The sequence below is a fragment of the Vespa mandarinia genome, chromosome 3, assembly GCF_050613455.1.
Source record: "Vespa mandarinia isolate Hongniang chromosome 3, ASM5061345v1, whole genome shotgun sequence".
NCBI lineage: Eukaryota > Metazoa > Arthropoda > Insecta > Hymenoptera > Vespidae > Vespa > Vespa mandarinia.
The window spans coordinates 2,539,257-2,562,196 of record NC_140812.1 but is presented as its reverse complement, the minus strand read 5'-3'; the positions used below and the strand labels follow the sequence as shown (position 1 = coordinate 2,562,196).

The window sequence follows — 22,940 nt, the reverse complement described above, 5'->3', positions numbered from 1 at the left end:
AGAATTTTGCTTTGTCGCTTTTTATTGTACGACGGTGTTGTTTAATATAGAAATACTTTTCCTTATTTTCCGTATGCATTTGAGAAACATACAATATTTCATTTAATGCAATTTTGAACAATTATTTTCATATATTTGTATTTTTAAAATTTTATTTAATTTAATTAAATTATATTTGTTTTTTCTAAAATTATTAGTTCATTTCTGAAAATAAATGTTCACTAATTATAAAAGTTATAAGTACAATTAGTATATAATATAGTTATATTAGCATAATTTGTACTATAAGTTTATATTATAATTTTTTGATAGCCACAAATAAATCATAGTAAGGGTAAAGTAAATCATCCTATTGTCATCTTTTTATCACCCTCTATTAACGATGAAATTATATAACTACGAAATTTTTGAAGAATCAATTAAAAAAAGTAATGTACGATAATAAACAACACGCAATACCTTCTTAACAACTTGTCGAGCAAGTTGTTAACAAAAAGGCCGAATAGAAATCGCCATACGAATCTAATTGGCACTAATTTTCAAGACCTGCTAGCTTACAGTGTGCGGGAGTAGAAACGTAAACAGAAAAACCGGGGATACGCTCAATCGCTCGTATAATATTGACCCTCCCGTATATATCTATACGTGGAATGAGAAGAACGAATGGAACATAATACTGCTCACCGCCCCCGCCTGTAAACGAACTGCCAAAGCGTTTCATTCATTCCGGAAGGGAAGTCTGAGCTCGTATTGACAGCCGGTCATCAGGAGTACCGACGAAAAATCTAGTGCTCCTTTTTCAACGGTGGAGCTGGACTTTGTGTCGCTCGATCAGACAGAGAAACCCTCGTAATGCGATACGAGCGTATATATCAGGCTATACCTGAGTTGCTTTCTTCCAAACTCTGCCCATTTATGTGTCAGAGCACCGATGACTTTTCGACTTTTCATTCAGATCGTTGACTGATCAATTATTTCAAACATGGGGCCATGATTATACTGGTTATCACCCTCGTTTCATTCTCTCCTTTTAGAAATAATCAATCACTTATAAAAACAACCTTCTCATAACATATCGATTAGATACGTACTAAAGATATTCAAAACCATTTGTTTTTAAAATGTACTTAATTCATCAGATAGGTCAAGTTGTGATGACATGGCTAAATAATGTTTTATCAACTTAACGACCTATCGTTTTGTCTCGTCATCGCATATGTCTCACACACATTGCCTTTCCTTAACTCGCATCGAATAAAATACTACTCAATACTGGCACCCAACGTCGTTGCTCAAAGTTTGTTCACTAAGAATGAAAATACGAGGATAGGAGATGGTATAAAGGCCGTACTAGAGAGAACTATAGACGGCATAGAATAATAGAGATGTCGTCGATGTCTCTACACTCACATACATGACGTGTAATTAAACATGCTCTCGCGCGAAATCGTGAAGTCGCGTGGCCTCCTTCTTGTCCTCCTGCGATCGTCGCTGATCCCCCGTGATGTTGGCAATTACTGAGGGTTTAGTATATGACTGAAGCTGTTGCGACACCGAGCGCAAAGGTCGGCCAGGGACCGTTGACAGTGAGAACCTTACCAATGTGCCCCAGCCACCCCCTGCTGCCCTGAATACCGATTCGACGAACGGCACGTGTCCTGCAGATTCGAATATTCATATCCTCTAACATTGTACTGATCTCTTTCTCTTTTTTTATTTCTCCTCTTTCCTATTCGAATATTTTCTTCATGAATATTTCGGAAAAAATGATCTCACATTTTTTTTTCGTTAAATAGATATAGCCGATGTTATACGATTCCAAATTTTCATGTTGTAAATTTCAATTTGTAAATTCGAGACATAATATTCGTTGTAATTTTATTACCTTATTTGAACGTCTGCTTTATCTATTTATCTATTTAAAAAACGATGAACGTTAATAACAGTTAGAACGTTAATAGATTTCTTTTGATTATGTACGAGCAAAGGGTAGCACGTGCACGCTTATCGTGATTTATGGTTTTTCCTAGCAATGCTACAGTTGTTTTGCATTTAACGGGGGCGGGACTTCGAATTTAAATATTCGAATTGGAGTCGTATCTTGTTTGAAGAAGTATATCTACATATTTCTCTGTGTTTCTATGTATTTTAATTTACAAAATATGAAAAGAAGATAAACTAATGTTTAATTATCCTCAATAATAAAATAATAAAAGTTATAACCATTTATTAACATTCTTTTTTTTTTTTTAGATATATCTATTCAGGTTTAGAAATTCAATGCTAATAAACTTTCGAAGCAAAAATGTTAAACTCGTCAGAAGGAATGCAATATTCTTTGTCGACTGATAAGTCAAAGTATGCAAACTATTCCATTAACCATTTGTAATAAAATAAAAGAAATAGCCCTTCAAGGAACGCACATCTGTGAGGCGTGCAGAGCTATAGGGTCGTTTTATTAATTCACTCTCCCTGACTATTCGAACGAGTGCTCGTCGACGTAACGAAAGGAAAAAAAAGACAGGGGTGAACGGTCCTCTCTTACTATTTATTACCTAATTGCCGAGCTGTTACATTCGTAAATTATACTATCGAATACACAGGTGCTTCTCACACGCACAATGCTCGCGATCATTTAGTTGAATTGTAGTTACTTTCCACTTCTCATCTACTCGAAATAATTACACGAAATAAACGTTTGTCTTTCGACAGGATATAGCATATTTGAAATTTCTGTTATATATATGTTACATATATGTACGTTCGTAAAAAATTTCGAGGCACAGACGATTTCTAACGAACGTTCGAATTTTATCCATTCCTACTCGATCGAACAGTTTTCGTGAGTAGATGTACATGTTGAATCCAACCGGTAGAGTCTACATTGAGCGAAGGCGGCCATCCGTGAAACGCATTTAGCTTGTTGGCACACAGAACTCAACGGGACAACGAGAGCCCTCCTATGTGCTTTGGTATTGTGCTTACGACGTGTTCACGTGCATGTGTATAGTCAACAAAATTAATGATAACCCGACGCTTCCTAAAATCAGGAATATAATTTTCTTTACGTAGTTATTTACAGGACAACAAATATTTAAATGAAGAAAAATAAAGAAAATATATTTATAGGTACTAATAAATGAATAACTATGAAGGACTATGTCTTTAATAATACTTTGATAATTCTGTTGATACAAGGAACGTAATAGATATATAAGAATTTTTTTGGATCTCAGAAAAATGTAATTCAAGGATAATCTCGATCCTTTTCATAGCCAGCACGTAGGTAACAGGAAGGGAGCGATTTACGTAATCTCCAACCTGCGATGTATCATCAAGGGATTATAGATCCTTCGCTATCTTTTTTCTCGTCTCTTCAGGTTGGTTACCCCACCTCTCCAACATCCTGTTTCCCTATTTTGTACATGGCAGTAACTATAAGTATCAGCTCCCTCTGTTCGAGTCCTTTCCAAAGACGATCTTTTAAAATCCTTAATGTTCAAGTAGAGAATTGTGAAGATCGGAGAAAAAATAGGAAAGATAAAGGGAGCGAAAGAAAATAACGTCGAACAGATGTTATTACGCCTCTTTTCCTTGACTTCTCCTGTCCAAATACGCGTGAAGAATGTTTGTATGTGTATAAATGTGAAAATAGAAGAATCCTACGAAGAATAAGTTCGTGAGATATTAATAAAAGTTCGAGTAAAGCTATCTTTCTAAGCTTTCATTATGCTCTTGTCAAACAATTGTCATTATTATGAATAATATGATGTTTCTACGATGAAACATTAATTTTCACGTTCGAACATAAGATCAAGATAATTTATTATTCTCGGTAAGATTCCAATTTTGTCGAATACTGATCGATGATTGATTTTTCATCGGTCTCTTCTTCTCCTCCCCTCTCCTCTCTTTTCTATACCTACTTCAAGAAAGAATCAGAGTTATTTTGCTAGAACTCGAAAGGCCCTGGGGGCAAGAGTCATCAATTACGATTGGAAATAAATCGAAGGCAGATGCGACGAGTAGCTACAGGGCTAACACCGCGGGTGGTGGATTTTTCATCCCTTACCCCCTACGGATAATAGCACTGTTTGCTACAAATATAAAACGTTAGCACTAAACGTTCCAATCTCGGCTAACTTAAAGTCTTATGAAATTCCTATGCCGTTCGTTTGCTATGCGGAAGACATCAAAATGAAATATCATTTCATTGATCTTTTTTCCTTATAAAACATAATATTTATATCGTACTCTAAGCAAATGAATCTATTTTAAATTGTATAAAATATTAAATATTTCATTATTTTTTAATAATTATATATGCGGCGAAGAAATATTATCAAAATCTTCACGTTTTTTCGTTACTAACTGAAATGTAGATCATTACCATTTATCAGTCTTTCTTATATCGAGCACGTTCTTTAACAACGTAATGAAGTAGTATCTATATACATAGTTCGTTTTGGTAAAATATACGAGTATAACGATATGGTGTTTATCTACAGACCACAGGAAGTTAAAAAGGAGAGTGGCTGTTTTACGATAAAAATTTTTTGAAAAGACGTTCTTGACATGGGCATATAAAGTCGTCAAAACGTATCAAGGTAATTCCAACAAACTCAACAAACTTTTCTTATTCTTATTTTTCTTTTCTTCTTCTACTTCTACTTCTTCTTCTTTTTCTTCTTTTTCTTCCATGAATATACTTTCGTAAACATAGGACGATCTCGTGGGAAGTTTCGTATTTTCTTGTTCCCTAACTGGTATCAACTATCCGGAATCTGTAAGGTTTCTTCTTATAAGAATTCCTACGTGTACATTATCGTTTTACAACACCAAGCGCACTTAATTACTGTTCCATCAAAGAAATTTCGCACGTTATTGCGTTTTTTTGTCTATTGAAAGTACAGTCTCTATGTCAATCTGTATTAAGATATATCTATGTATCTTCTTTTGTTGCGTTCACACAGAGTATCACACATATTCGGTAGGAATTTTGTAATTCAATGATAATTATATTTCATCGAAACTTATATTTAAACTCTTTACAAATATGTACAAGATAACAAAAAAGGAAAAACTAAATAAAAAGAAAAATTTCCAACAAGCGTAGTGCTGAGCCAATAAAATGAATAAAATAAAATGCACGATGATGATTCATCGGGAAGTTGGGAATATACGAGTGGATATAATCGTGATTCATGTATTTCATAGTCGAACGTAGTCTCTGACGCAATGCAATCGCGACTTTCCTTTTCCTTCTTCTTTTCCGAGAAGCCTACTACTTTGTATTTTTGCATAGGCCACGTTCATCGTCGGTATCAAGAATACACTCATCATAGATTTAGAAGGGTCGTTATGTGTTTATAAATCATATTAAACTACATACGCACGATTAAAGTATTGGATACAAAATAATTGTCGTTCCAGTCGCATGCATATCCTGATGGCATTTGTAGATTTCAACGCATAAAATCTGAACATAAAAACGTATCATCACAACATTTCAAAAAGCTGTATAAGCAAAAAGAAATATACCACAAACGTATGGTGGATTATTTATAAAATATTATTGAAAATCTATATAAAATCCTAATGTAAAATCAAAAGTCCGAACGAACAAACAATTCGCTGACAATTTCGTTAATATTTCTCTTAGACATACATAGATATATAGTGTATATATAATATATACAAAATACATCTAATTTAATTTTATCACCTAAAAGATCTCATTTTTACATTTATTATGGATGAAAGGACCTTTGACGATCATCATTGATTGATTATAAATCATCATTGATTAATTATGAATCCCTTAGATAATTAAAGACTCGTACTATTATGAATATAGCCAACTAATGATATCACTCATCCAGTTTATCACTGTATCCTTGACACATTCATTTCTGAGACGTTGAGTCTCAGTACGCTCTCAGTCTGACCTCCATTTCTGGATCTTGTCGATGCGTCATATGAGGTTCCATCCCGGCACTAGTGGTACCTGTACCTCCTGTGCCAGTCACATGATGTCCCTGATGATGATGAAGGTGATGATGATTAAGATGAGGTGGTTGAGTAGCTCCACTCCTATAAGCCTTCTCGTGCATATCTCGACCACGCCGACTGTAAACTTCCAGCTGATTGCGAAGATGAGCGTCCTCCTCAGCAGCTAATTCCTCGTCGTATTCCAAACAACCAACACCGTCTAATCTATCAAGGTCGATCCATCCTCGCCATCGTACACATACGCCATTCATTATCAAGTGTGATCTTAGGTGTACCTGGAAATTTAACGAACACGGATATACGTCAACTTCTTTTCTTCTTTTCTTCCAAAATGAAATTAGTTGTTCTTTATTTGCAAATGTGTTTATTTCCTATTCTCTATTTTTTTTTTTATCTAAAACCACGAAAATAATCTCAAGAAATTTTTGTAAAGAAATGGTAATAGATGGGTATGTTTATGAAACTTGATTCTGATGTGATTTCGGATATACTAAATGTTTCTTTTCTTCTTTTTAATTATTGCAAATGAAGACAAACAATATTACTGTTTCACTTATTACATATATATCTGCACGATCACGTTTCCTATTACCTTCTCGCCACTAATATCCTTAAACGATTCTTATTTCGAGAGAACGATTACGCAAATTGGAAGGTACGATCACCGGTCTACCGTCGTTCTTAGTGTGCGAGATAAAATTGCGAGTTTGACCGTGCCAATCTTCGATATTCCCATCCGGGAAACAATAAACGACGAAAATATTGCTCAAGGAATTCTCAATTAAGATTCTTTTTTTTCTCTTTTTAATTTTTATATACTAAAATTATAGAATGACATAGAATACAAAATACATTTTAGACGGAATTATAATTCGTATATTTTTTTATATCGTAGGATACTGTGTAATTTGTAGGGTCATTTCCAAAAAAAAAAAAATATATACAAAAAAGACAACAAATTAATGAAAGAGAAAAAGAATGTTCGACGAAAAGGAGGATAAATTCAAGCTGTCAGTCCACAAGCAACTCCGAAACGAGCAATTATCTTCCGTCAGCCTATGCCTGGTGCAAGCGTGAGAGAGAATGAGAGAAAAGAGAGGGCTATTTTATTTCTTGACAAATGGTACGGTTTCCGGTCCCGTCCATGAAATCGCTCGTAGAAGAAGCGTTATAAGCGTTCAAATGTATTCTTAATGCGTCGTCGCATCTTTCATGTTGTTTTACAAAGGCACGTTCCGAAAACACTTTCCATTGTTCATTTGATATTTGCCCGTATTTTGTATTTCAATCAAGTCCATTCACCTTCGTATACTCTATAATTATAATTTTCGAATATGATAGGGAAAGAGAGAAGAAAGAGAGGAGAGAGAGAGAGAGAGAGAGAGAGAGAGAAAAGAAATGTTAATAAAATATCTATATAAAATGAAAAAGAAAAACTATCCCTGTTAGATACATACGTCGAGTACGAACGATGAAATACACAATAAATTTTACAGCTGGTTGGTAACGTAACGCGAACAATGCGAGCGACACCGTAGGAAGCTCTATATGAAGTTATAATTGAACCATGGCTTCTGACAGCGGGTAGTTCGACTTCGATCTACACAAATAGTCTATCACCTTCATATGTTGAATTAGAAAGAAAAAAGAGAGAAAAAAATGTTTACTACCGTCGAAGCAAAGCGACGACTGAAATTCCAAAAACATTTTCTGTTTCTTCTAATGAATCAATTACGAGTCGATCTTTTAATTTAAACATGAAAAGAATTCGAAAAAACAAAATTATCTTTTTATTATTATTCACGGTCAAAGTACGGCTAAATTACAACGTACAAGATAGGAAACCTTCCCTGCGATATTACCTTCTCGACCCTTGTTATATTCTCACGCGATATACGAGATTTTTTATATTCTTTTAACACCTCTCTTTCTTTCTTCCTCTCTCTTTCTCTTTCTCTTTCTCTTTCTCTCTCTCTCTTTCTCTTTCTCTTTCTCTCTTTCTTTTTCTTTCTCTCTCTGTCTATCTTGCATGGGCGTGACCCATTAGCAGCAAATAATAGTGACGATATTTAAACTGTAACGTTTAACAGCGGAACGATGCATATCTTCGAACGTCAACCCTTTTATTCGGCTAATTTGCATTGGTCTGCCAAAAAAAGAGAGAAAGAAAGAAAGAGAAGGCATCGTAATACGAATCAGCTACGAGAAAAGGGTTGAAAAATTGTAGACCAGTATATATGTATATATATATATATATATATATATATATACATATATGTATATATAACATATATATATATGTATATATGTATATACATATATATATATATATATATATATATATATATATATATGAGGGAGAAGAATTTTAAAGGGAGAAGAGCAGCAATATGGTTTAAACGTACGGAGATAAACGACTGGCTAGTCCTACGACGGTTCTTTCTTTTGTTTCTCGGTAGGCGTTACCTAGGTACCTTTTTGTGCAAGGTTCACTTCCTGCACAAAAGAGCGAACATTCGTCAGTGATAGCCCTTTCGAGTAAATCCCTTAAAAAATACAAAGCCGAAAAAAATTGCTATGGTCAGTAGAGACCCTAATAAAACTTTTCTCTTCTTTTGTATTTTTTCTCTTTTGTATTTTTAGAATTTTATTGAACAACAGACCTAGATGATAAAACTGTAAACTTTCACTTTTGATTTTTGTCCGAAAGATAAAAAATAATTACTAAAATTTCTCTTTTCTGAGTTTTTACTTGTATTTGACGTTACATGACGTTTACGTGACTTCGATTGTTTGAATTGTAAAAAAATATAAGAAAAAACCTAGATTTCTATAAATCGATAAGTCCATCTAATGTTTTGTATAATGTCTTTTTAAACAAATATGAAGAAAATTTCACTATCATATTTGATATAGATGTTAGATCTTACTCTTGTTACAACTGTTGATTATATTTGTAAATGTCATTAACCCTTAAATACATGTAACTGCAAATATACAACATATTAACGTTTAATATTGGTTAATGTGCAACGTAACGTACGTGCAACAATGTAATTTTCCATTAAATTTCGTAAAAAAAATGATAATTTTTATTATTTCCTATTATTTCCGCTTTAATGTTCACGTTATAGAAAGTATATTTCTTTCCTAAAAGTTTTTAAAAAAATAAATCTTGCATTATAGATATAAAAAAATTTCAAAAATATTTTGTATGATAGTGAATCCGATGGCTAACAACGTATTAATTGTTTCGAATTTTTCAACGTAATGAGACGTTATTCGTTATATCTATCATCGAATTTTTATCCCTATCTTTCTTATAGGAAACGTGTACGATAAAAGGATCTACACTCTTCATATTATCGTACTTCATCTAGAGATCGCGAATCTCTGTCGTAATTACTGCTCCTCTGCAGGGCAACCGAAGACAATACGCAAGGGCACGTGTCGCCCCACGCCGCTCTTTATGCTGCCGTCTCTTTCTCTTCTTGCATTTTCATTGTCCGAATAAAACAAAACACGGAGTAGTGGGTAGTCGTGCGATTTCGGTCTCTACTAAAGGATGTTTGCAGCTAGCGAGAAAGTGCCAGTTGAATATCTAATGAATCGTTTTCTCAATCTTTCTAACGAGTTCTCGAAATTCTCTTCTCAAATTTACTTCTAACGATAAGTACACAAAATGTATTCTTTGTTTGAAACAATTGATGTAAATGAGCGACTGCAAACACGAATAATTCTTTCTTTTTATATCATCTACTTCGACTCTTTATTAAATGAATTATTATTCTCATCAAATACAATGAATTATTGAAATAAATATTAATGTGAAGATGTTATTTAATAATTATTCTATATCGAATATTTATATCTTTTTATCGTTTATAAAATATATGGACGTTACTATATAGTATTTAATCAAATTCAATATTTCTTAATATTTTCTTTTGTTATTAATACAACGAAAATTCTTTTTATTATTTCGTTTTTTTTTATTATTTCTAGTTACAGGTGCAGTTGTTTAAATCACTTGTTATACTCTTTTATAAAAAATGAATGAATTTATTCTTGGGAAAAGCTTGAATATATAATTTTTATTATATAATTATTTAATATATAATAATAAGTTTTAAAAAAATAAAGTTTTTACTTCCGATAAATAATTTGTATCAAGTAGGAAGTGTAATATAAAAGATTTTAAATAGTACAATTTTGATAATCCTGTGAAATTAATTAGTTTGTAATAAAGTATGTTTTATTGATATTTTAAATTATTGTTTGAAAGCAATGGAATGCAATGCGACAGAAAAGATAGAAAAAGCAGTGTCTGCGTTCGTTTGAGTGACTCTCGAATGTCCCGACGATACTCGAGAGGTACGGTTCAAAGAATGAGCCATGTGTCACATAGATTTACGACCGACCAAATTAACGAACGACTGTTAAATTTCCGAAGATATTTGCCCATGTCAGAATAAACTTCTTTCAAAAAAAAAAAGGAAAAAAGAGAGAGTCATTTGTCAAAAAAGAAAGTGAAATCTTAAGAAAATTGAGAAATGATTGAAAGGATTATCATTAATCGAATAAAAATATTCCATGAATAAAAATTTTCACATATTTACTTTTCGAATTAGAAAGTATGTCCTTAAAAATCTGCAAGTATAGCAAGAAAATGGCGGTCCAGAGACGCTATCGATCGCAATGGCGAAGCTGGAATATTGTCTCCCTCTCTCTAACTACACATATATACGCGTCGTCGGCACAAGGACAAAGAGTTCGAAAAAGCGAAAGGAAAAAAAGGACGAGAAATAAAGAAAAGAGGGTCCTGTGAAACTCCGTGGAATTTATTTTCGGTAGAACTTTCAAAGCTCGAAGAATAAAAATGTTCTTGGAATTGTTGGAATAAATTGTAAGAGCATCGTGAGATATTCGACTACATACCGAATGTGTCCCAGTTACAATTGCAGACCCTTGTAGAGTAAGAGAAAAGCTTTTTCGAAGTAAATATGTCGCATATTTGGTAATTGTTACAACAATACCATTGCCAGAAAGAGTAAAAATTATCTTAAATGTTATAGACCGTAAATTGATTCGAAAATAGATAAAAGTCTTCATTATAAGAAGTGTTAAACCATAATAATCTTCTATATAAATATTATTAGTAAGTAAACATTTGGATTTTGTGTTGTTATAGAAAAAAATGGATTCAAATGACTTTCAATATTAATATTAAGAATTCTTACCTTGCCGTGTTCTTTGTCAAAATCACAATCCTCTCTTCGATCAGGAGGATAAGTCCCACAAGCGTTACCAAAGACCAGTTGAAGATTCGTACCGGTTGCTGCGAATGCTATCTCTACTTGACCTTCACGGCAACTATTTTGAAAGCGCACTTGACGTTCTTCCATCGGCCTATCACGATACCCGGTGTACCTTACCTGCAATAATAATTTCGATTCGATCGTTACAAATAGTTGTATATCAAGAAAACAAGATCGATTTACTTTTCAAAGGGATTATACGCACTTGACTATAATGATATTCACGTATCGAAATTTTGAATGTAAATACTATGGATCGTTCAGTTTACATAAATACATCATAAATGTATGAAAACAAAAGAAATAGATTTGTCGATATACTTATATACAATAAGAGAACGTTGAATGTTAAGACGAATCGGATTTTACCTCGCTCTCACGGCTGAGTCTTCTGAAGAGCTCGTCGCTTTCGAACTTGGCCTTCTGATCAGGCACAACGCGTGGCATTTTTAACGCATAACGAGGTCGTGGTTGCTCATATAGTGCCATTGCATCAAAAGGCAGAACACCAACGCCGAGACCGGCCGCGCCACCCGCGTGCTCGCTCATTGCGTGCATCATTTTTTCGGCGTACATGCACAGGCTGTATCCTCACTTTTTTTTTATTATATTCTTACTTCTTCTTTCTTATTTTTGTCCGTTCGTTCTTTTTCCAATGAACTTTTGATTTACGATGTATCAACAGACAGTTCACATAAGCAAACGAAATTCGTGGATCAGGAAAAACTAGTTAAGAACGCGTATAATTACGTTAATGTCACGTTTTTTTTCTTATCGAGTAACACGATCGAAAGTACGAGATACGATTAGTCTTGACTTGTTACAGAGCTCCGAACTATACAGCGTCTCAGTGGAGACTGACAAAACTTTATATAGAAAAAGGTCCCCTCTTATTTTCGAAGAGCTCGTGTTAAGTCCCGCCTACCGACCAGCCTCTCGACTACTGTCCCCACTCGACTGCTTCGTGATTCGCGAAACTACGATTTTCCCCTACTATCATTACGTATGTTTGTATATATATATATATATATATATAAATATAATATGAATTTAACCATTCATGCATGCATGCAAAGCATGTATGTTCAAACATACACCTTTTCTTATTATATATATATATATAAAGCACTTTTGTTACGTTACTTTGAATGGTGAAAAAAGTTTAATATTATAATTATATAAACAAATTTAGTAAAACTAGAAGTAATAGTAAATGTGTATAATAGGTATGCTTCCTAACTTTCTAGTTACGCACACGCTTACATGTATATATACAATGGTTATGGCATAGTATCGTATATATTTGAGATGAACAGTATTGCTGACTTAGTAATTAAAATATTACTAAGAATTCGCTTAAAAACGAATTTTCAGAAGACTGTATATTTAATTATCTTTATTTTAAGTCATTTTTATCGAAGTGATGATAAGTTTGAGGAAATTTTTCGGAAAAATTTCTTCGATAAGATGAACTTGAAACTACATTTTTTACAAATAATAGACACAAATATAGGTCAGAAAAAAATGAGCAAAAGGGAAACTATTATCTGAAAGTTAGGTGAAAATTTCGTACAACATTTCTCAACACTACTGATGGATGTTTTAACATTTCCTTCGTCGACAGAGTAAAACTCCTAATTAAAGTTCTCTTTTCTATTACTTTTATAAATTAAATTTAAAAAAATTGGTCTTACAACAATCTAAAACTTTGTTATTTTTTGCCATGCTGTGTACCTTTTTCCGAATTTACGATTATTTTTTTTACATTTGGAAAGACATCTTCAGAACAATTTATTTATAGAACAGCCAATAACTGTTATTTTTAGATAAATAATAAATCTTAATTACACATTATTGTACACTTATAACATAATGACAACAAACTTGTGTAGATACGATATATAGAAATTATAAAACAAAAATATTTTATACTTACAAGTAAATGAATAATCCTTCAAAAGGTGTTGTGTATCTATTGCAACTGTCGAATATATATATGTATATACAACACACACATTATATATATATACACATATCGTTAAGTGTTCTTCTCTCTTTTGGATAGATAAAGAAAGCTTCGCGGTATTCCTCTCCGCCTCTTGGCTTATCCGATTGGTCCATAAGTTTCGCCAATCCTAGCATTCCCTTCAGCGTTAAGATTAAGAAGAATACATTCGAGAGGACTGCATATGTCCACACATATATATACATACGTTATTTAGACGTTACGAGAGATTTATACACGTATATATATACACGCCATTGAATGTATTATCTCCCCCTAACGATACTCTAAAGACGGCATAACAAAACATGACTCGTTCTCCCTCTATTCTTCTCCCTTGTTCTGCTGCTTATACATCACTCTTCTCTGTTAACGAAAGCAGCTTTCATTTTTTCGGTATATCACGTTACGGATCGACATATTATTACATACTATATTCGTAGGTAAGTACTTAAAAAAAAGTGGAAGTATACAAGTTAGGTATACTTCGTAAAATAAATATGAATCTGTATATTTTAATGATAGTAGTAAATAAGAGATTTTTTTAAACAGTTACATATAAATTCGTAATACTTGAACTTTGATTTAATGTTTATGTACATAAATGTTAATAATTTAATAATTTGTCCAAAATAAATATGTATATGTATATACACATATATATATATGAATGTTTATGTATATAATTGTTAATTTCGTACTTCCAGTATGTGTGTGTGTATAGTTCTTTTGTATAATACGAAGAATGATGTATTTCACTTACAATTTAGTAAAATTGTGCGAAACGTTCACGAAAGCGTCAAATCAATAGAACGTATTCGTTGCTAGAGAAACTATGTATATCGAATAAACATTCGAGAATTTTCAGAGAAGTGCAATGTTGATCAAAAAGAAAGTTCGTGAAGCAGTAATTGTCGGACAAGATGATCACTGTAAACAATATCATTTTAAGGTCAGTATACGTTATAATCTAAAAGGAAAATGATCATTTAAATTATACCGATAAAACGTATTTTTCTTTACTTTTTTTTCATATTTTTAGTTAAGGCAAGTTAAATCAGCCATCGACATGAGTCCTCCAAAAAATAGATCCCATGTTATTTTCAATGCAAAACGAGCGCAATTAGAGCGAGAAAGACAGGCACGAATTGTGAAAGATAATTTTATTCTTTTACAAAAACTTACTGCCATTATGTATCGCAAACAAATCAAGGAAAAATATCAACGTATAAGATGGCAGGAATCGAAGTATATAAAAATACGCTAAAATTATTAAAAAAATTACTGAAATATTCGAATTTTAAATTGTATATCGTATCTTGTATCTTATACATTGTTTAGCAATAAATATTAATTTCTTTAAAGCTAATAACTATTATCGCATTATTTTATCATATAATTTAAGAATTAAAAGAAAATGTTAAGACTCAAATTTCTATAATAATGAAGAAAAATTGCTACAAAAATGCCACCTTCAAAATGGAAGTATAGAAATTAAGAATATCAGTTGATAAGTTAAATTGTGACATTACCATCTGCAAATATTACAGAATATAGAATAATAGATTATTAATTGGCGCTACAATCGTTTTATTCTCAGATAAAATGTAACCTTTACGTGATGTTTGAACACCTATGTTTCAAACGTGGGATCATCGAACTGAATTGAACTATGTGGAGAGAAAACATGACTTTGTAATTTAACGATTTTTAATTTTCAGCTTTTTAATTTTCAACTTTATTAAAGAATTAATAGATTAAAAACTAATAAAAAATATTAAAATAATTAATTTAGAAACGTCAGTGATAAACTTAATTATTTATTACTGTGCTTAAAAATGACAGTTAACTTAGAAGATGCAAAAAAACAATTTATCGATTTGATGCGAAATTTAAACAAAAAAGATCAAGAACAATTCTTTTCTTTTATTTTGCAAGAATGGAAACCTATGGAAACTGTATTCCAATATCGACCAGGTTTGTACTTTTAATAAATTATTCATTTTGAAAAGTATATCAATCTTATTAAATATTTAAATGCATGCAGTTGCAGGTGATTTTAGGAAAGATATGGAGGATGCAATTATAGATGATCCTGTGTTCTTATTAAATTCAATTGCATATGATATAAGGAAAAGAGTTCCCTTTAATGGAATATTATCTACAGAACATATAAAATTTCCTAAAAAAGGAGAGGTATGTTAATTAAAATTTTTAAAAGTTTTTATAATGTTTTATTAAAATTTAAAAGTTCTTATAATATTTCATTAAATATTATATTTTACAGAACTCGGACTGCGAATCTAATGTAACGTTGCATGTTGATGAATTTCTTTATGACGACGATGATATGAATGAATTAATAGATAATGGAAAATTACAAAAATATTATTGTATTGATTGTGGATCACGAAATATAAAACCAATAAGTAAGATAATAAAACTAGCATTTATTTTTTATAAAATTATTCTGATATATACATTATTTATTTTGTAGTATTCATTTCGCATTCCATGTCAAGAGATGCTTTGTATTTCATATTTAACACCTTATTACCAACTTTAAAAGGAAAAACGGTATTGGATATTGGATCAAGACTAGGTGCAGTTTTGTATGGTGTAAGTAGAAAGAAAAACTATTTTATTTGTATATATTGCATATAATGTAGTTATAGTAAATATGAAATAATATATATTTTGTAGGCATATGTCTATACAGATGCTAGTAAAATCATTGGCATTGAAATGAATAAAGAATTTTGTGATCTCCAATGTAGCATTGTAAATCAATATAAAATGAATGATAGAATTGAAATTTTACATAAAAAGATTGAGGATGCTCCAGAAGTGGTAAAAATAAGTGATGTTATTATTATGAATAATCCTTTTGAATTTTATTTATCTGAGTCTGTACAAGTAGAAATGTGGAAATTTTTGAAAGATAATTTAAAGAAAGGAACAATTCTTGTTGTACGTCCAAATATTGAAACAATGTTAAAAGATTTACAAACAGGAATCGTAATAAATGATTGGTTAAAACCTCTTTCACATCAGTCAAATAATCAAGAAGTTTCTTCTTTTTCATCTGTTACTAGTCAAGACGATGACAAATATGATAACATTGTATGCTATGAAATTAAATAAAAGATATGGACATTTTAATATATTTTGATTAAATTTCAATTGTAACTGATATATTATATATAATAATTGTTAATGCGTGTATATATATATATATATATATATATATATATTTACTCATATTTTTATAAGTAATTAACAAATACTTATAACACCTAGCAACTAAATTAAGATTCAAATTGTTTTTCTCATCATTAGACTATTTTTCCCTAGTTGAATACTAAATATCGTCAAATCGATATAGAAATTAATTATGAAGCCTATATTTAAATCCTTAATATCATCGGCTAGAAAATATTTTCTGGAAAGACAATGATTCGTTAATTGAGAAAGTGTGGGTTTATCGTTGATAACCCATTATGTAGAAAAAACTGCACATCAAGTAACAATAGTAATATGTTTATTTATTTATGTTTGGTATTCAGAAAGTACAATCAGATTCTGACTTCCAGTAGCTATGATTGTGATCTTTAGAAGAGTCGAAGAAAGAGTAAATGATTTTTTTTGTGTTCCCGGTGTCTTTTCTATCTCCTTTGTTTTCGGCCTCTTTATTGTCTTTCACTTTGTTTGGTTGGTTTCCTACGTGTGAGTTGGTGACGCCGAAGCGTTTAGTTATGTGTCTTGTCGGTGGAGGCGTAACAGTTGTAACGAGGTCGCCACAAGTTACGAATGAGCGCCATTTCCCGATGCTTCATAGTACTTGCATGTTTTTGAAACAGATCATTACAAATTTACAATTTTTCCATTATTTGTTCAATTTGCATTAGGATAACAAAGATTTGCTAGGTGATTTACTAGGCGAATAAATAGAGAATTTATAGAGATTTTGGAAATATTTTTCTTTGAAAATGTATCAGAAAATCTGAGCAACGGTTTATGCAAACAATCTGCATAATCAGTGTCTGCTTCATGGAAAGCACACGTTCAGGCATTTATATGAAAATTAGTAGTGAGGTAGGAGCTTTTTTTCTGTTACTGTAAACTTCAACGATCACGTCACTATGCAAAACTTTTTTTCATGAAAATATCGAAAATAATATTTATGCCAACAATGACTCCAAGCGTAATTCTTGATCGATATTGTAAAACAAGATCTCATTTTAAAAATTAAGATTTAAGTGAGGATATAGTTTTTCGAATTTTTACAAAAGCTTTTGTTTTATGACGTCGGTAGCCAATCAGCATGCGATTTCATCCAGCCAATCCGGATTTGACAATTTTTGTGCCTGTGAACCTTGGCAATACGGAAGCATTTAAGTTTTTTATCTCTTTCTTGAGTTTTGGTTTGTGTCTAGCTATAAACTTCTTAAATTAAATAATCGTTGTATTAATATCAAATAACTATATATAATTAATTTAATATTATTAATAATAGTATAATAATATTATATAATATATAATAGTATTAATATAAAATAATTAATTAAATAATCGTATTAATATAAAATATATTCATCGTTTCTGTTTATTAAAAGAAAGTTTGAGTTTATTCTTTTCAATTAGAATTATAGAATAAATTCTAAATTGGTATCGCGAAATAGTTCAATTTTACCAGAACTGGATAAAATCGCGTCAGTGTTTGTTATAAGCATGTGCGATAATTCTCTCAATAAAAGAAAGTGAAAATATTAATTAACGTACTGAGGAGAGATTAATTAACGTTATTCGGAAGTTGAAGCAGTAAAAAATTTTTTAATATAATATATTTTTAAAAATTTAGGACAATTTTTTTATTCTATTATTAAAATATATTATAGATTTCCTTTTTTTTATGAAGATTGACAGAAATTGTGCTATCTGTGTAATCGAAATGCATAAAAATTAGGGAGCATTTCATTACATAAGTAAATATATAAGAAATATTTTTAATATTTAATAAATTTCTTATAATAAATGATAGTAATGTATAATCAATTTCAATATTACAAAGGATTTGAACGTATACCAAAAATAATTAAATGTTTGCGAATTAAGTTTAAACGATGATGTATCATATATTTATATCTGTTTTATCCATTTTGCTAAAACGGATATCAATAGAAGATGTAATATATTCGGAAGAAATAAATCTGTAATTAAACCTGGAGCAATCCATACATTGTTTATAATATAATTCTCTTGTCATTTAAAAAGAAATTGATCTATCAGAAACACTCACAAACCATAGTTATAAATGACAATTTCATTAGATATTTTGTCAGATATTGAAATTAAAGTCGAAGGTAAATTTAAAAGTTTTTAACATTGAAAATGTTTTTGTTAGAAATAGTAACTAACTTTTGTTAGAAATAGATAATTTGTTCCTTAGTTTATTTATATTAATTTTCTTTCATTCTAGTTTCTGATGGAAATTGTAAACTCTATTCCTATAAAATGTAAACTGTTTATTTCCAAAGGTGATGACATCAATAATACAAATAAATTCCATAAAGCAAATTAATCAATTAGACTTATTTGAGAATTGAAATTAACGCGTTACGTGCCAATTTGAATTTTGGACACTTTCCGTTCAAACCATGTGGAGGCGTATACGCTTCACGCTTTACGATTAAATAGTTTTGCTTCTAACGTATGCCTTACAATCTGTACAATAATACAAAGATGATAATTATCGAGAAAAGGGTGTAGAGATTAAGATGCATAAGACAACAAAGCAATACATTTCATTTTCAAGGAATTATTTTAATAAACACATGATTTTATTCTTTTTACAATGAGAATTCCAAATGGCTTGAACGGAAATTTCAGTGTGGGCCGCATACGCCCTACACGGCACGAGACGCGTTAATAGTGTAATAACTATAATTTTTTTTCTTTAGTTGTTTTAACTAAACATTACTTTTATTATTTCAGCTCCAAATTATAATAGCTACAATACTTCCAAAAGGCGATGGATATTCTTTAAAGCACATTATATTTTGTAAATCACAACTGCAGATGTTGCAACACCAAGAAGGATTAAGAGTCATCGAGTTGATAAAAGCGTCTGACCTGCAAATATTGGAGTAAATTAAAAGTTTACAAGAATAAATAGGGCAAGTTAAAACATATTAAATCTTTATAAGACTTACAATCTCATTTTAAGAATAAAAGAATGATAAAAGAGTGGAGATACTTTTATAATAAAGTATAAATAAATATGGAGTATTATTTTTCTTTTAAAATGTACATAAAACGTTTATTACGTTTTAAATAAGGAATTTCAATAATGTTGATATACAGAAAAGGAATATAAAAATGAAAACAAATTTAAATAGTAATAATCAATGAACAAATTGTTGTTACTATTTTTAACAAAAACATTCAGAATATTAAATACTTTTAAATTTAGCTTCAACTTTACTTTCAATATCCAATAAAATATATATGACAAAATTGTCATTTATAGTCATATTTGTGAATGTTTCTTTTGATAAATCATCAACTTCTTATATTGTATGACAAGATTTACGATAAACATTGAAGGAACTATTCCAGGTTTAATTACAGATTTATTTCTTCCAAAAGTATTACATCTATTTATATACATTGTGGAAAAGTAGATAGAACAAATATTAAAGTTTGGAGAAAAAGTTTCTTTGTATTTTAATGTAAAGGTAAATCAAGTCTTTTATATTTCAAACGAAGTTTGTTACACCAAATATATGCCGTTTTGATCAATCATCATTTGCCTTTTTTGATGTAAAATCATAATCCCATTATAGTAGAACTTCTGTGTTTTTTGGACAATAAACTCTCACAAGTGATTTTTACAGATTTTTTTAGAAATCAGTTTTACACCGTTAAAGGAATTCTGCAGAGACTCGAACAAATGGTAGTCTGATGGTGCCAGGTCAGGACTATACGGTGGGTGCATTAAAACTTCCTAGCCAAGTTCTTTCAAGTTTTGATGGGTTACCAATGATGTGTCAAGTTTAGCGCTATCGTAATGGAAGATGACATCTTTCTTATTAATCAATTCTGGTCGTTTTATCTCAATAGTCTTTTGGTCATGTAATCATCAATTGTTTGGCATAATCTTTCCAGTTATTGATAGTAGGGATTAGAATCAATCATTTGACCAAGCAGCAGCAGCTTATAGTGAACAATTGCTTTGCAATCTCACCATAGCATCATTATTTTTAATGTAAATCCTGGCTTTGCCACTGTCTGTGGAGCTTTACCTTCCTTCGATCATGTTCGACTTTCCGTTCATTATTGTTATATGTGATCTATTTTTCATTACCCGTAATGAGTCGTTTCAAAAATGGTTCAATCTTGTTCTATTTTAGCAACGATTCGCTGATAGAAATTCGATCTATTAAATTTTTCATTGTTAAATCATGTGGCACACAAATATCGAGTTTTTTTTTGTATTCAGCCTTTTTGAAATGGTTTAAAACTGTTTTATAATCAATATTTAGTTCTTTAGCGACGTCATGATTGCTAATATGTCAGTCTTATTTAATTTTTTCCATGATTTCATTAAATTTTTCAGTCATTGCTCAAACCAGAACGAAGTGCATCATTTATATAAAAATTTCCAGATTAAAAACACTTGAACCGGCTTCTTGCTACACTAGTACTGCATCAATTTCATGAACATTACAAATTTTTTTAGTCATCTGAGTCGCATTCTTCCCATTTTTGTAATAACATTTCAAAATGTTTCGAATTTTTTCTTTATTTTAATTCATTTTTAAAGCGTAATAACTTTTAAATAAATAAACGAATATAATCATAATCTTTCTAAAATATTCAGTGATATCACTTTTCAAACGCATACAATTACCAGATTTGATTAATATTAATAGAGTTATACGATTATAATGTTAGCCGGAAAAATACAAAAAAATTTTCCTCAACCCAATATAAATACGTGATATGTGAATTATCATTAATCTATACTGCCATATTTTTTGAAAGGCTGAAGTTAAATATATATTTCTATTAATATAAAAAATTTATAGTTATAAAAAATTTATTAAATGCTATAAATATTTCTTGCACCGTTTCTTTTTTCTTTAACCCAATTAGCAATATAGTCTTATTATATATGTAGGATATTTTTGAGAGATGAATAAAGAGAGAAAGAAAATGAGAGTGAGAGAGAAAGAGAGAGAGAGAGAGAGAGAGAGAGAGAGAGAGAGAGAGGGAGAGAGAACTAAATAGATAGGCAGATATAATTTGTTTTTTGATATTATTGAATTTTAGAAATGTCAATTCTAAATCATTTTCACATCGAATCATATTGTGTAAAGAAATTAAGAGAGAGAGAGAGCGAGAGAGAGAATGGGAAAAGGGAAATAATTTGTGTTTTTATATACTATTTATTTTTAGAGATTTTAATTGTTAATTTTTTTCATTGAAAAATTTTGTGTAAAAAAAAGATGAAAAGAAAGAAGGAGAGAGGAAATAAGAGAGAGAGAGAGAGAGAGAGAGAGAGAGAGAGAGAGAGAGAGAGAGAGAGAGAGAGAAATAATTTGTTTTTTAATTTTATTTATTTTTAGAAATTTCAACTATTAATTTTCTCATTGAATAATACTATGTAAAGGAAAGATGAGAAAGAGAGAGATATAGAGGGAGAGGATTTTGTGTTTATTGAGAGATTTTGACTATTAATTTGCTAATTTAATAATTTCATGTAAAGAAACAAAGAATAGAGAAAGTGAGAGAAAATATAAGAGAGAGAGAGAGAGAGAGAGAGAGAGAGAGAGAGAGAAAGAGAGAGAGAGAGAGAAAGTATATACAGAAGAAACGCTTGATACTTACATTAACAGAGATATCATACTCTGGAATAAATCGAGTGTAAATAAATGATATTGCGTATTCTATCATTGACTAAAAGATATAAATGGGATAACCAATCTTTGATCGTATCGATATTTGTATCACGAGTATATAAAAATCCTTTCATATATCATTATTTGTATATTTGTAAGATTTTTAAATTATCAAACATAAAGAAGATACATATTTATACACGTCGAGAATATATATTTGAACAATATTTTCACGTGGAACATGAAATGTAAATCGCTTTGATTATTTTTACTATTTTAAATAATTCTACACAATTTTTATTTATTTTAATTTATTTTCGCCTATGCGATCTTTTAATAGTTTAAAAATTTTTTAGAATTTCCATCGTTTTTAAATAGAAAGTAAAAATGAATCAAAGTTATTCGTGAAATTTTATAGCATCTAACATGATTTTTGGTATAAATTTCAAATTAACAGTTTAGACAATGTAATGGATACACTCATTTAGATTTTAATATGAAACGTTACAAAAGACTTAGATACCTCAAGTAATTTTGATGATAATTGTTTGTTACACTATTTATTATATTGGAGGCATAAGAAATCCTTTGTAATCGTTAAAATATATTTTCTTTTTTACAGAAATTAAAAAGGCTATTCACAACATTGTTGTGTGTTTACGCTATCAATGAGGATGGATGTAATTCTTGACTAATTTTGAC

The 22,940-nt window shown here is 30.5% G+C and overlaps 3 protein-coding genes and 1 long non-coding RNA gene across 10 annotated transcripts; 3 read left to right on the top strand and 1 right to left on the bottom strand.

Moving 5' to 3' along the window:
* Positions 1–5,016: 5,016 nt before the first annotated feature.
* Positions 5,017–12,205, bottom strand: LOC118448677 (protein big brother). The gene is made up of 3 exons (XM_035882203.2): positions 11,700–12,205; positions 11,253–11,447; positions 5,017–6,287 (listed from the first exon to the last, which is right to left on the bottom strand). The coding sequence occupies exons 1-3, from the start codon at positions 11,904–11,906 to the stop codon at positions 5,928–5,930; spliced, it is 762 nt and encodes a 253-aa protein (XP_035738096.1). The 5' UTR covers positions 11,907–12,205; the 3' UTR covers positions 5,017–5,927.
* Positions 12,206–13,245: 1,040 nt separating this feature from the next.
* Positions 13,246–14,612, top strand: LOC118448675 (uncharacterized). Of its 2 annotated transcripts, none has more exons than XM_035882197.2 (3): positions 13,246–13,778; positions 14,204–14,287; positions 14,378–14,612. In XM_035882197.2, the coding sequence occupies exons 2-3, from the start codon at positions 14,213–14,215 to the stop codon at positions 14,600–14,602; spliced, it is 300 nt and encodes a 99-aa protein (XP_035738090.2). In that variant the 5' UTR covers positions 13,246–13,778; positions 14,204–14,212; the 3' UTR covers positions 14,603–14,612. The 2 variants fall into 2 exon arrangements, with proteins under 2 accessions (XP_035738090.2, XP_035738091.2); XM_035882198.2 differs by having other exon boundaries at positions 14,043–14,287.
* Positions 14,613–14,918: 306 nt separating this feature from the next.
* Positions 14,919–16,484, top strand: LOC118448665 (uncharacterized). 3 transcript variants are annotated; one of them, XM_085655787.1, is made up of 6 exons: positions 14,919–15,030; positions 15,131–15,312; positions 15,389–15,531; positions 15,623–15,764; positions 15,833–15,954; positions 16,039–16,484. In XM_085655787.1, the coding sequence occupies exons 1-6, from the start codon at positions 15,008–15,010 to the stop codon at positions 16,477–16,479; spliced, it is 1,053 nt and encodes a 350-aa protein (XP_085511913.1). In that variant the 5' UTR covers positions 14,919–15,007; the 3' UTR covers positions 16,480–16,484. The 3 variants fall into 3 exon arrangements, with proteins under 3 accessions (XP_085511913.1, XP_085511912.1, XP_085511914.1); XM_085655786.1 differs by having other exon boundaries at positions 14,920–15,030; positions 15,383–15,531; XM_085655788.1 differs by having other exon boundaries at positions 14,950–15,030; positions 15,181–15,312; positions 15,383–15,531.
* A 204-nt stretch (positions 16,485–16,688) lies between these two features.
* LOC118448683 (uncharacterized) lies at positions 16,689–21,377 on the top strand. 4 transcript variants are annotated; one of them, XR_014981942.1, is made up of 4 exons: positions 18,397–18,698; positions 18,815–18,872; positions 19,330–19,511; positions 20,232–21,377. It is a non-coding gene; the product is annotated as an uncharacterized LOC118448683 (long non-coding RNA). The 4 variants fall into 4 exon arrangements; XR_014981941.1 differs by lacking the exons at positions 18,397–18,698; positions 18,815–18,872 and adding an exon at positions 16,689–17,430; XR_014981943.1 differs by lacking the exon at positions 18,815–18,872 and having other exon boundaries at positions 18,398–18,698.
* Positions 21,378–22,940: the final 1,563 nt, after the last annotated feature.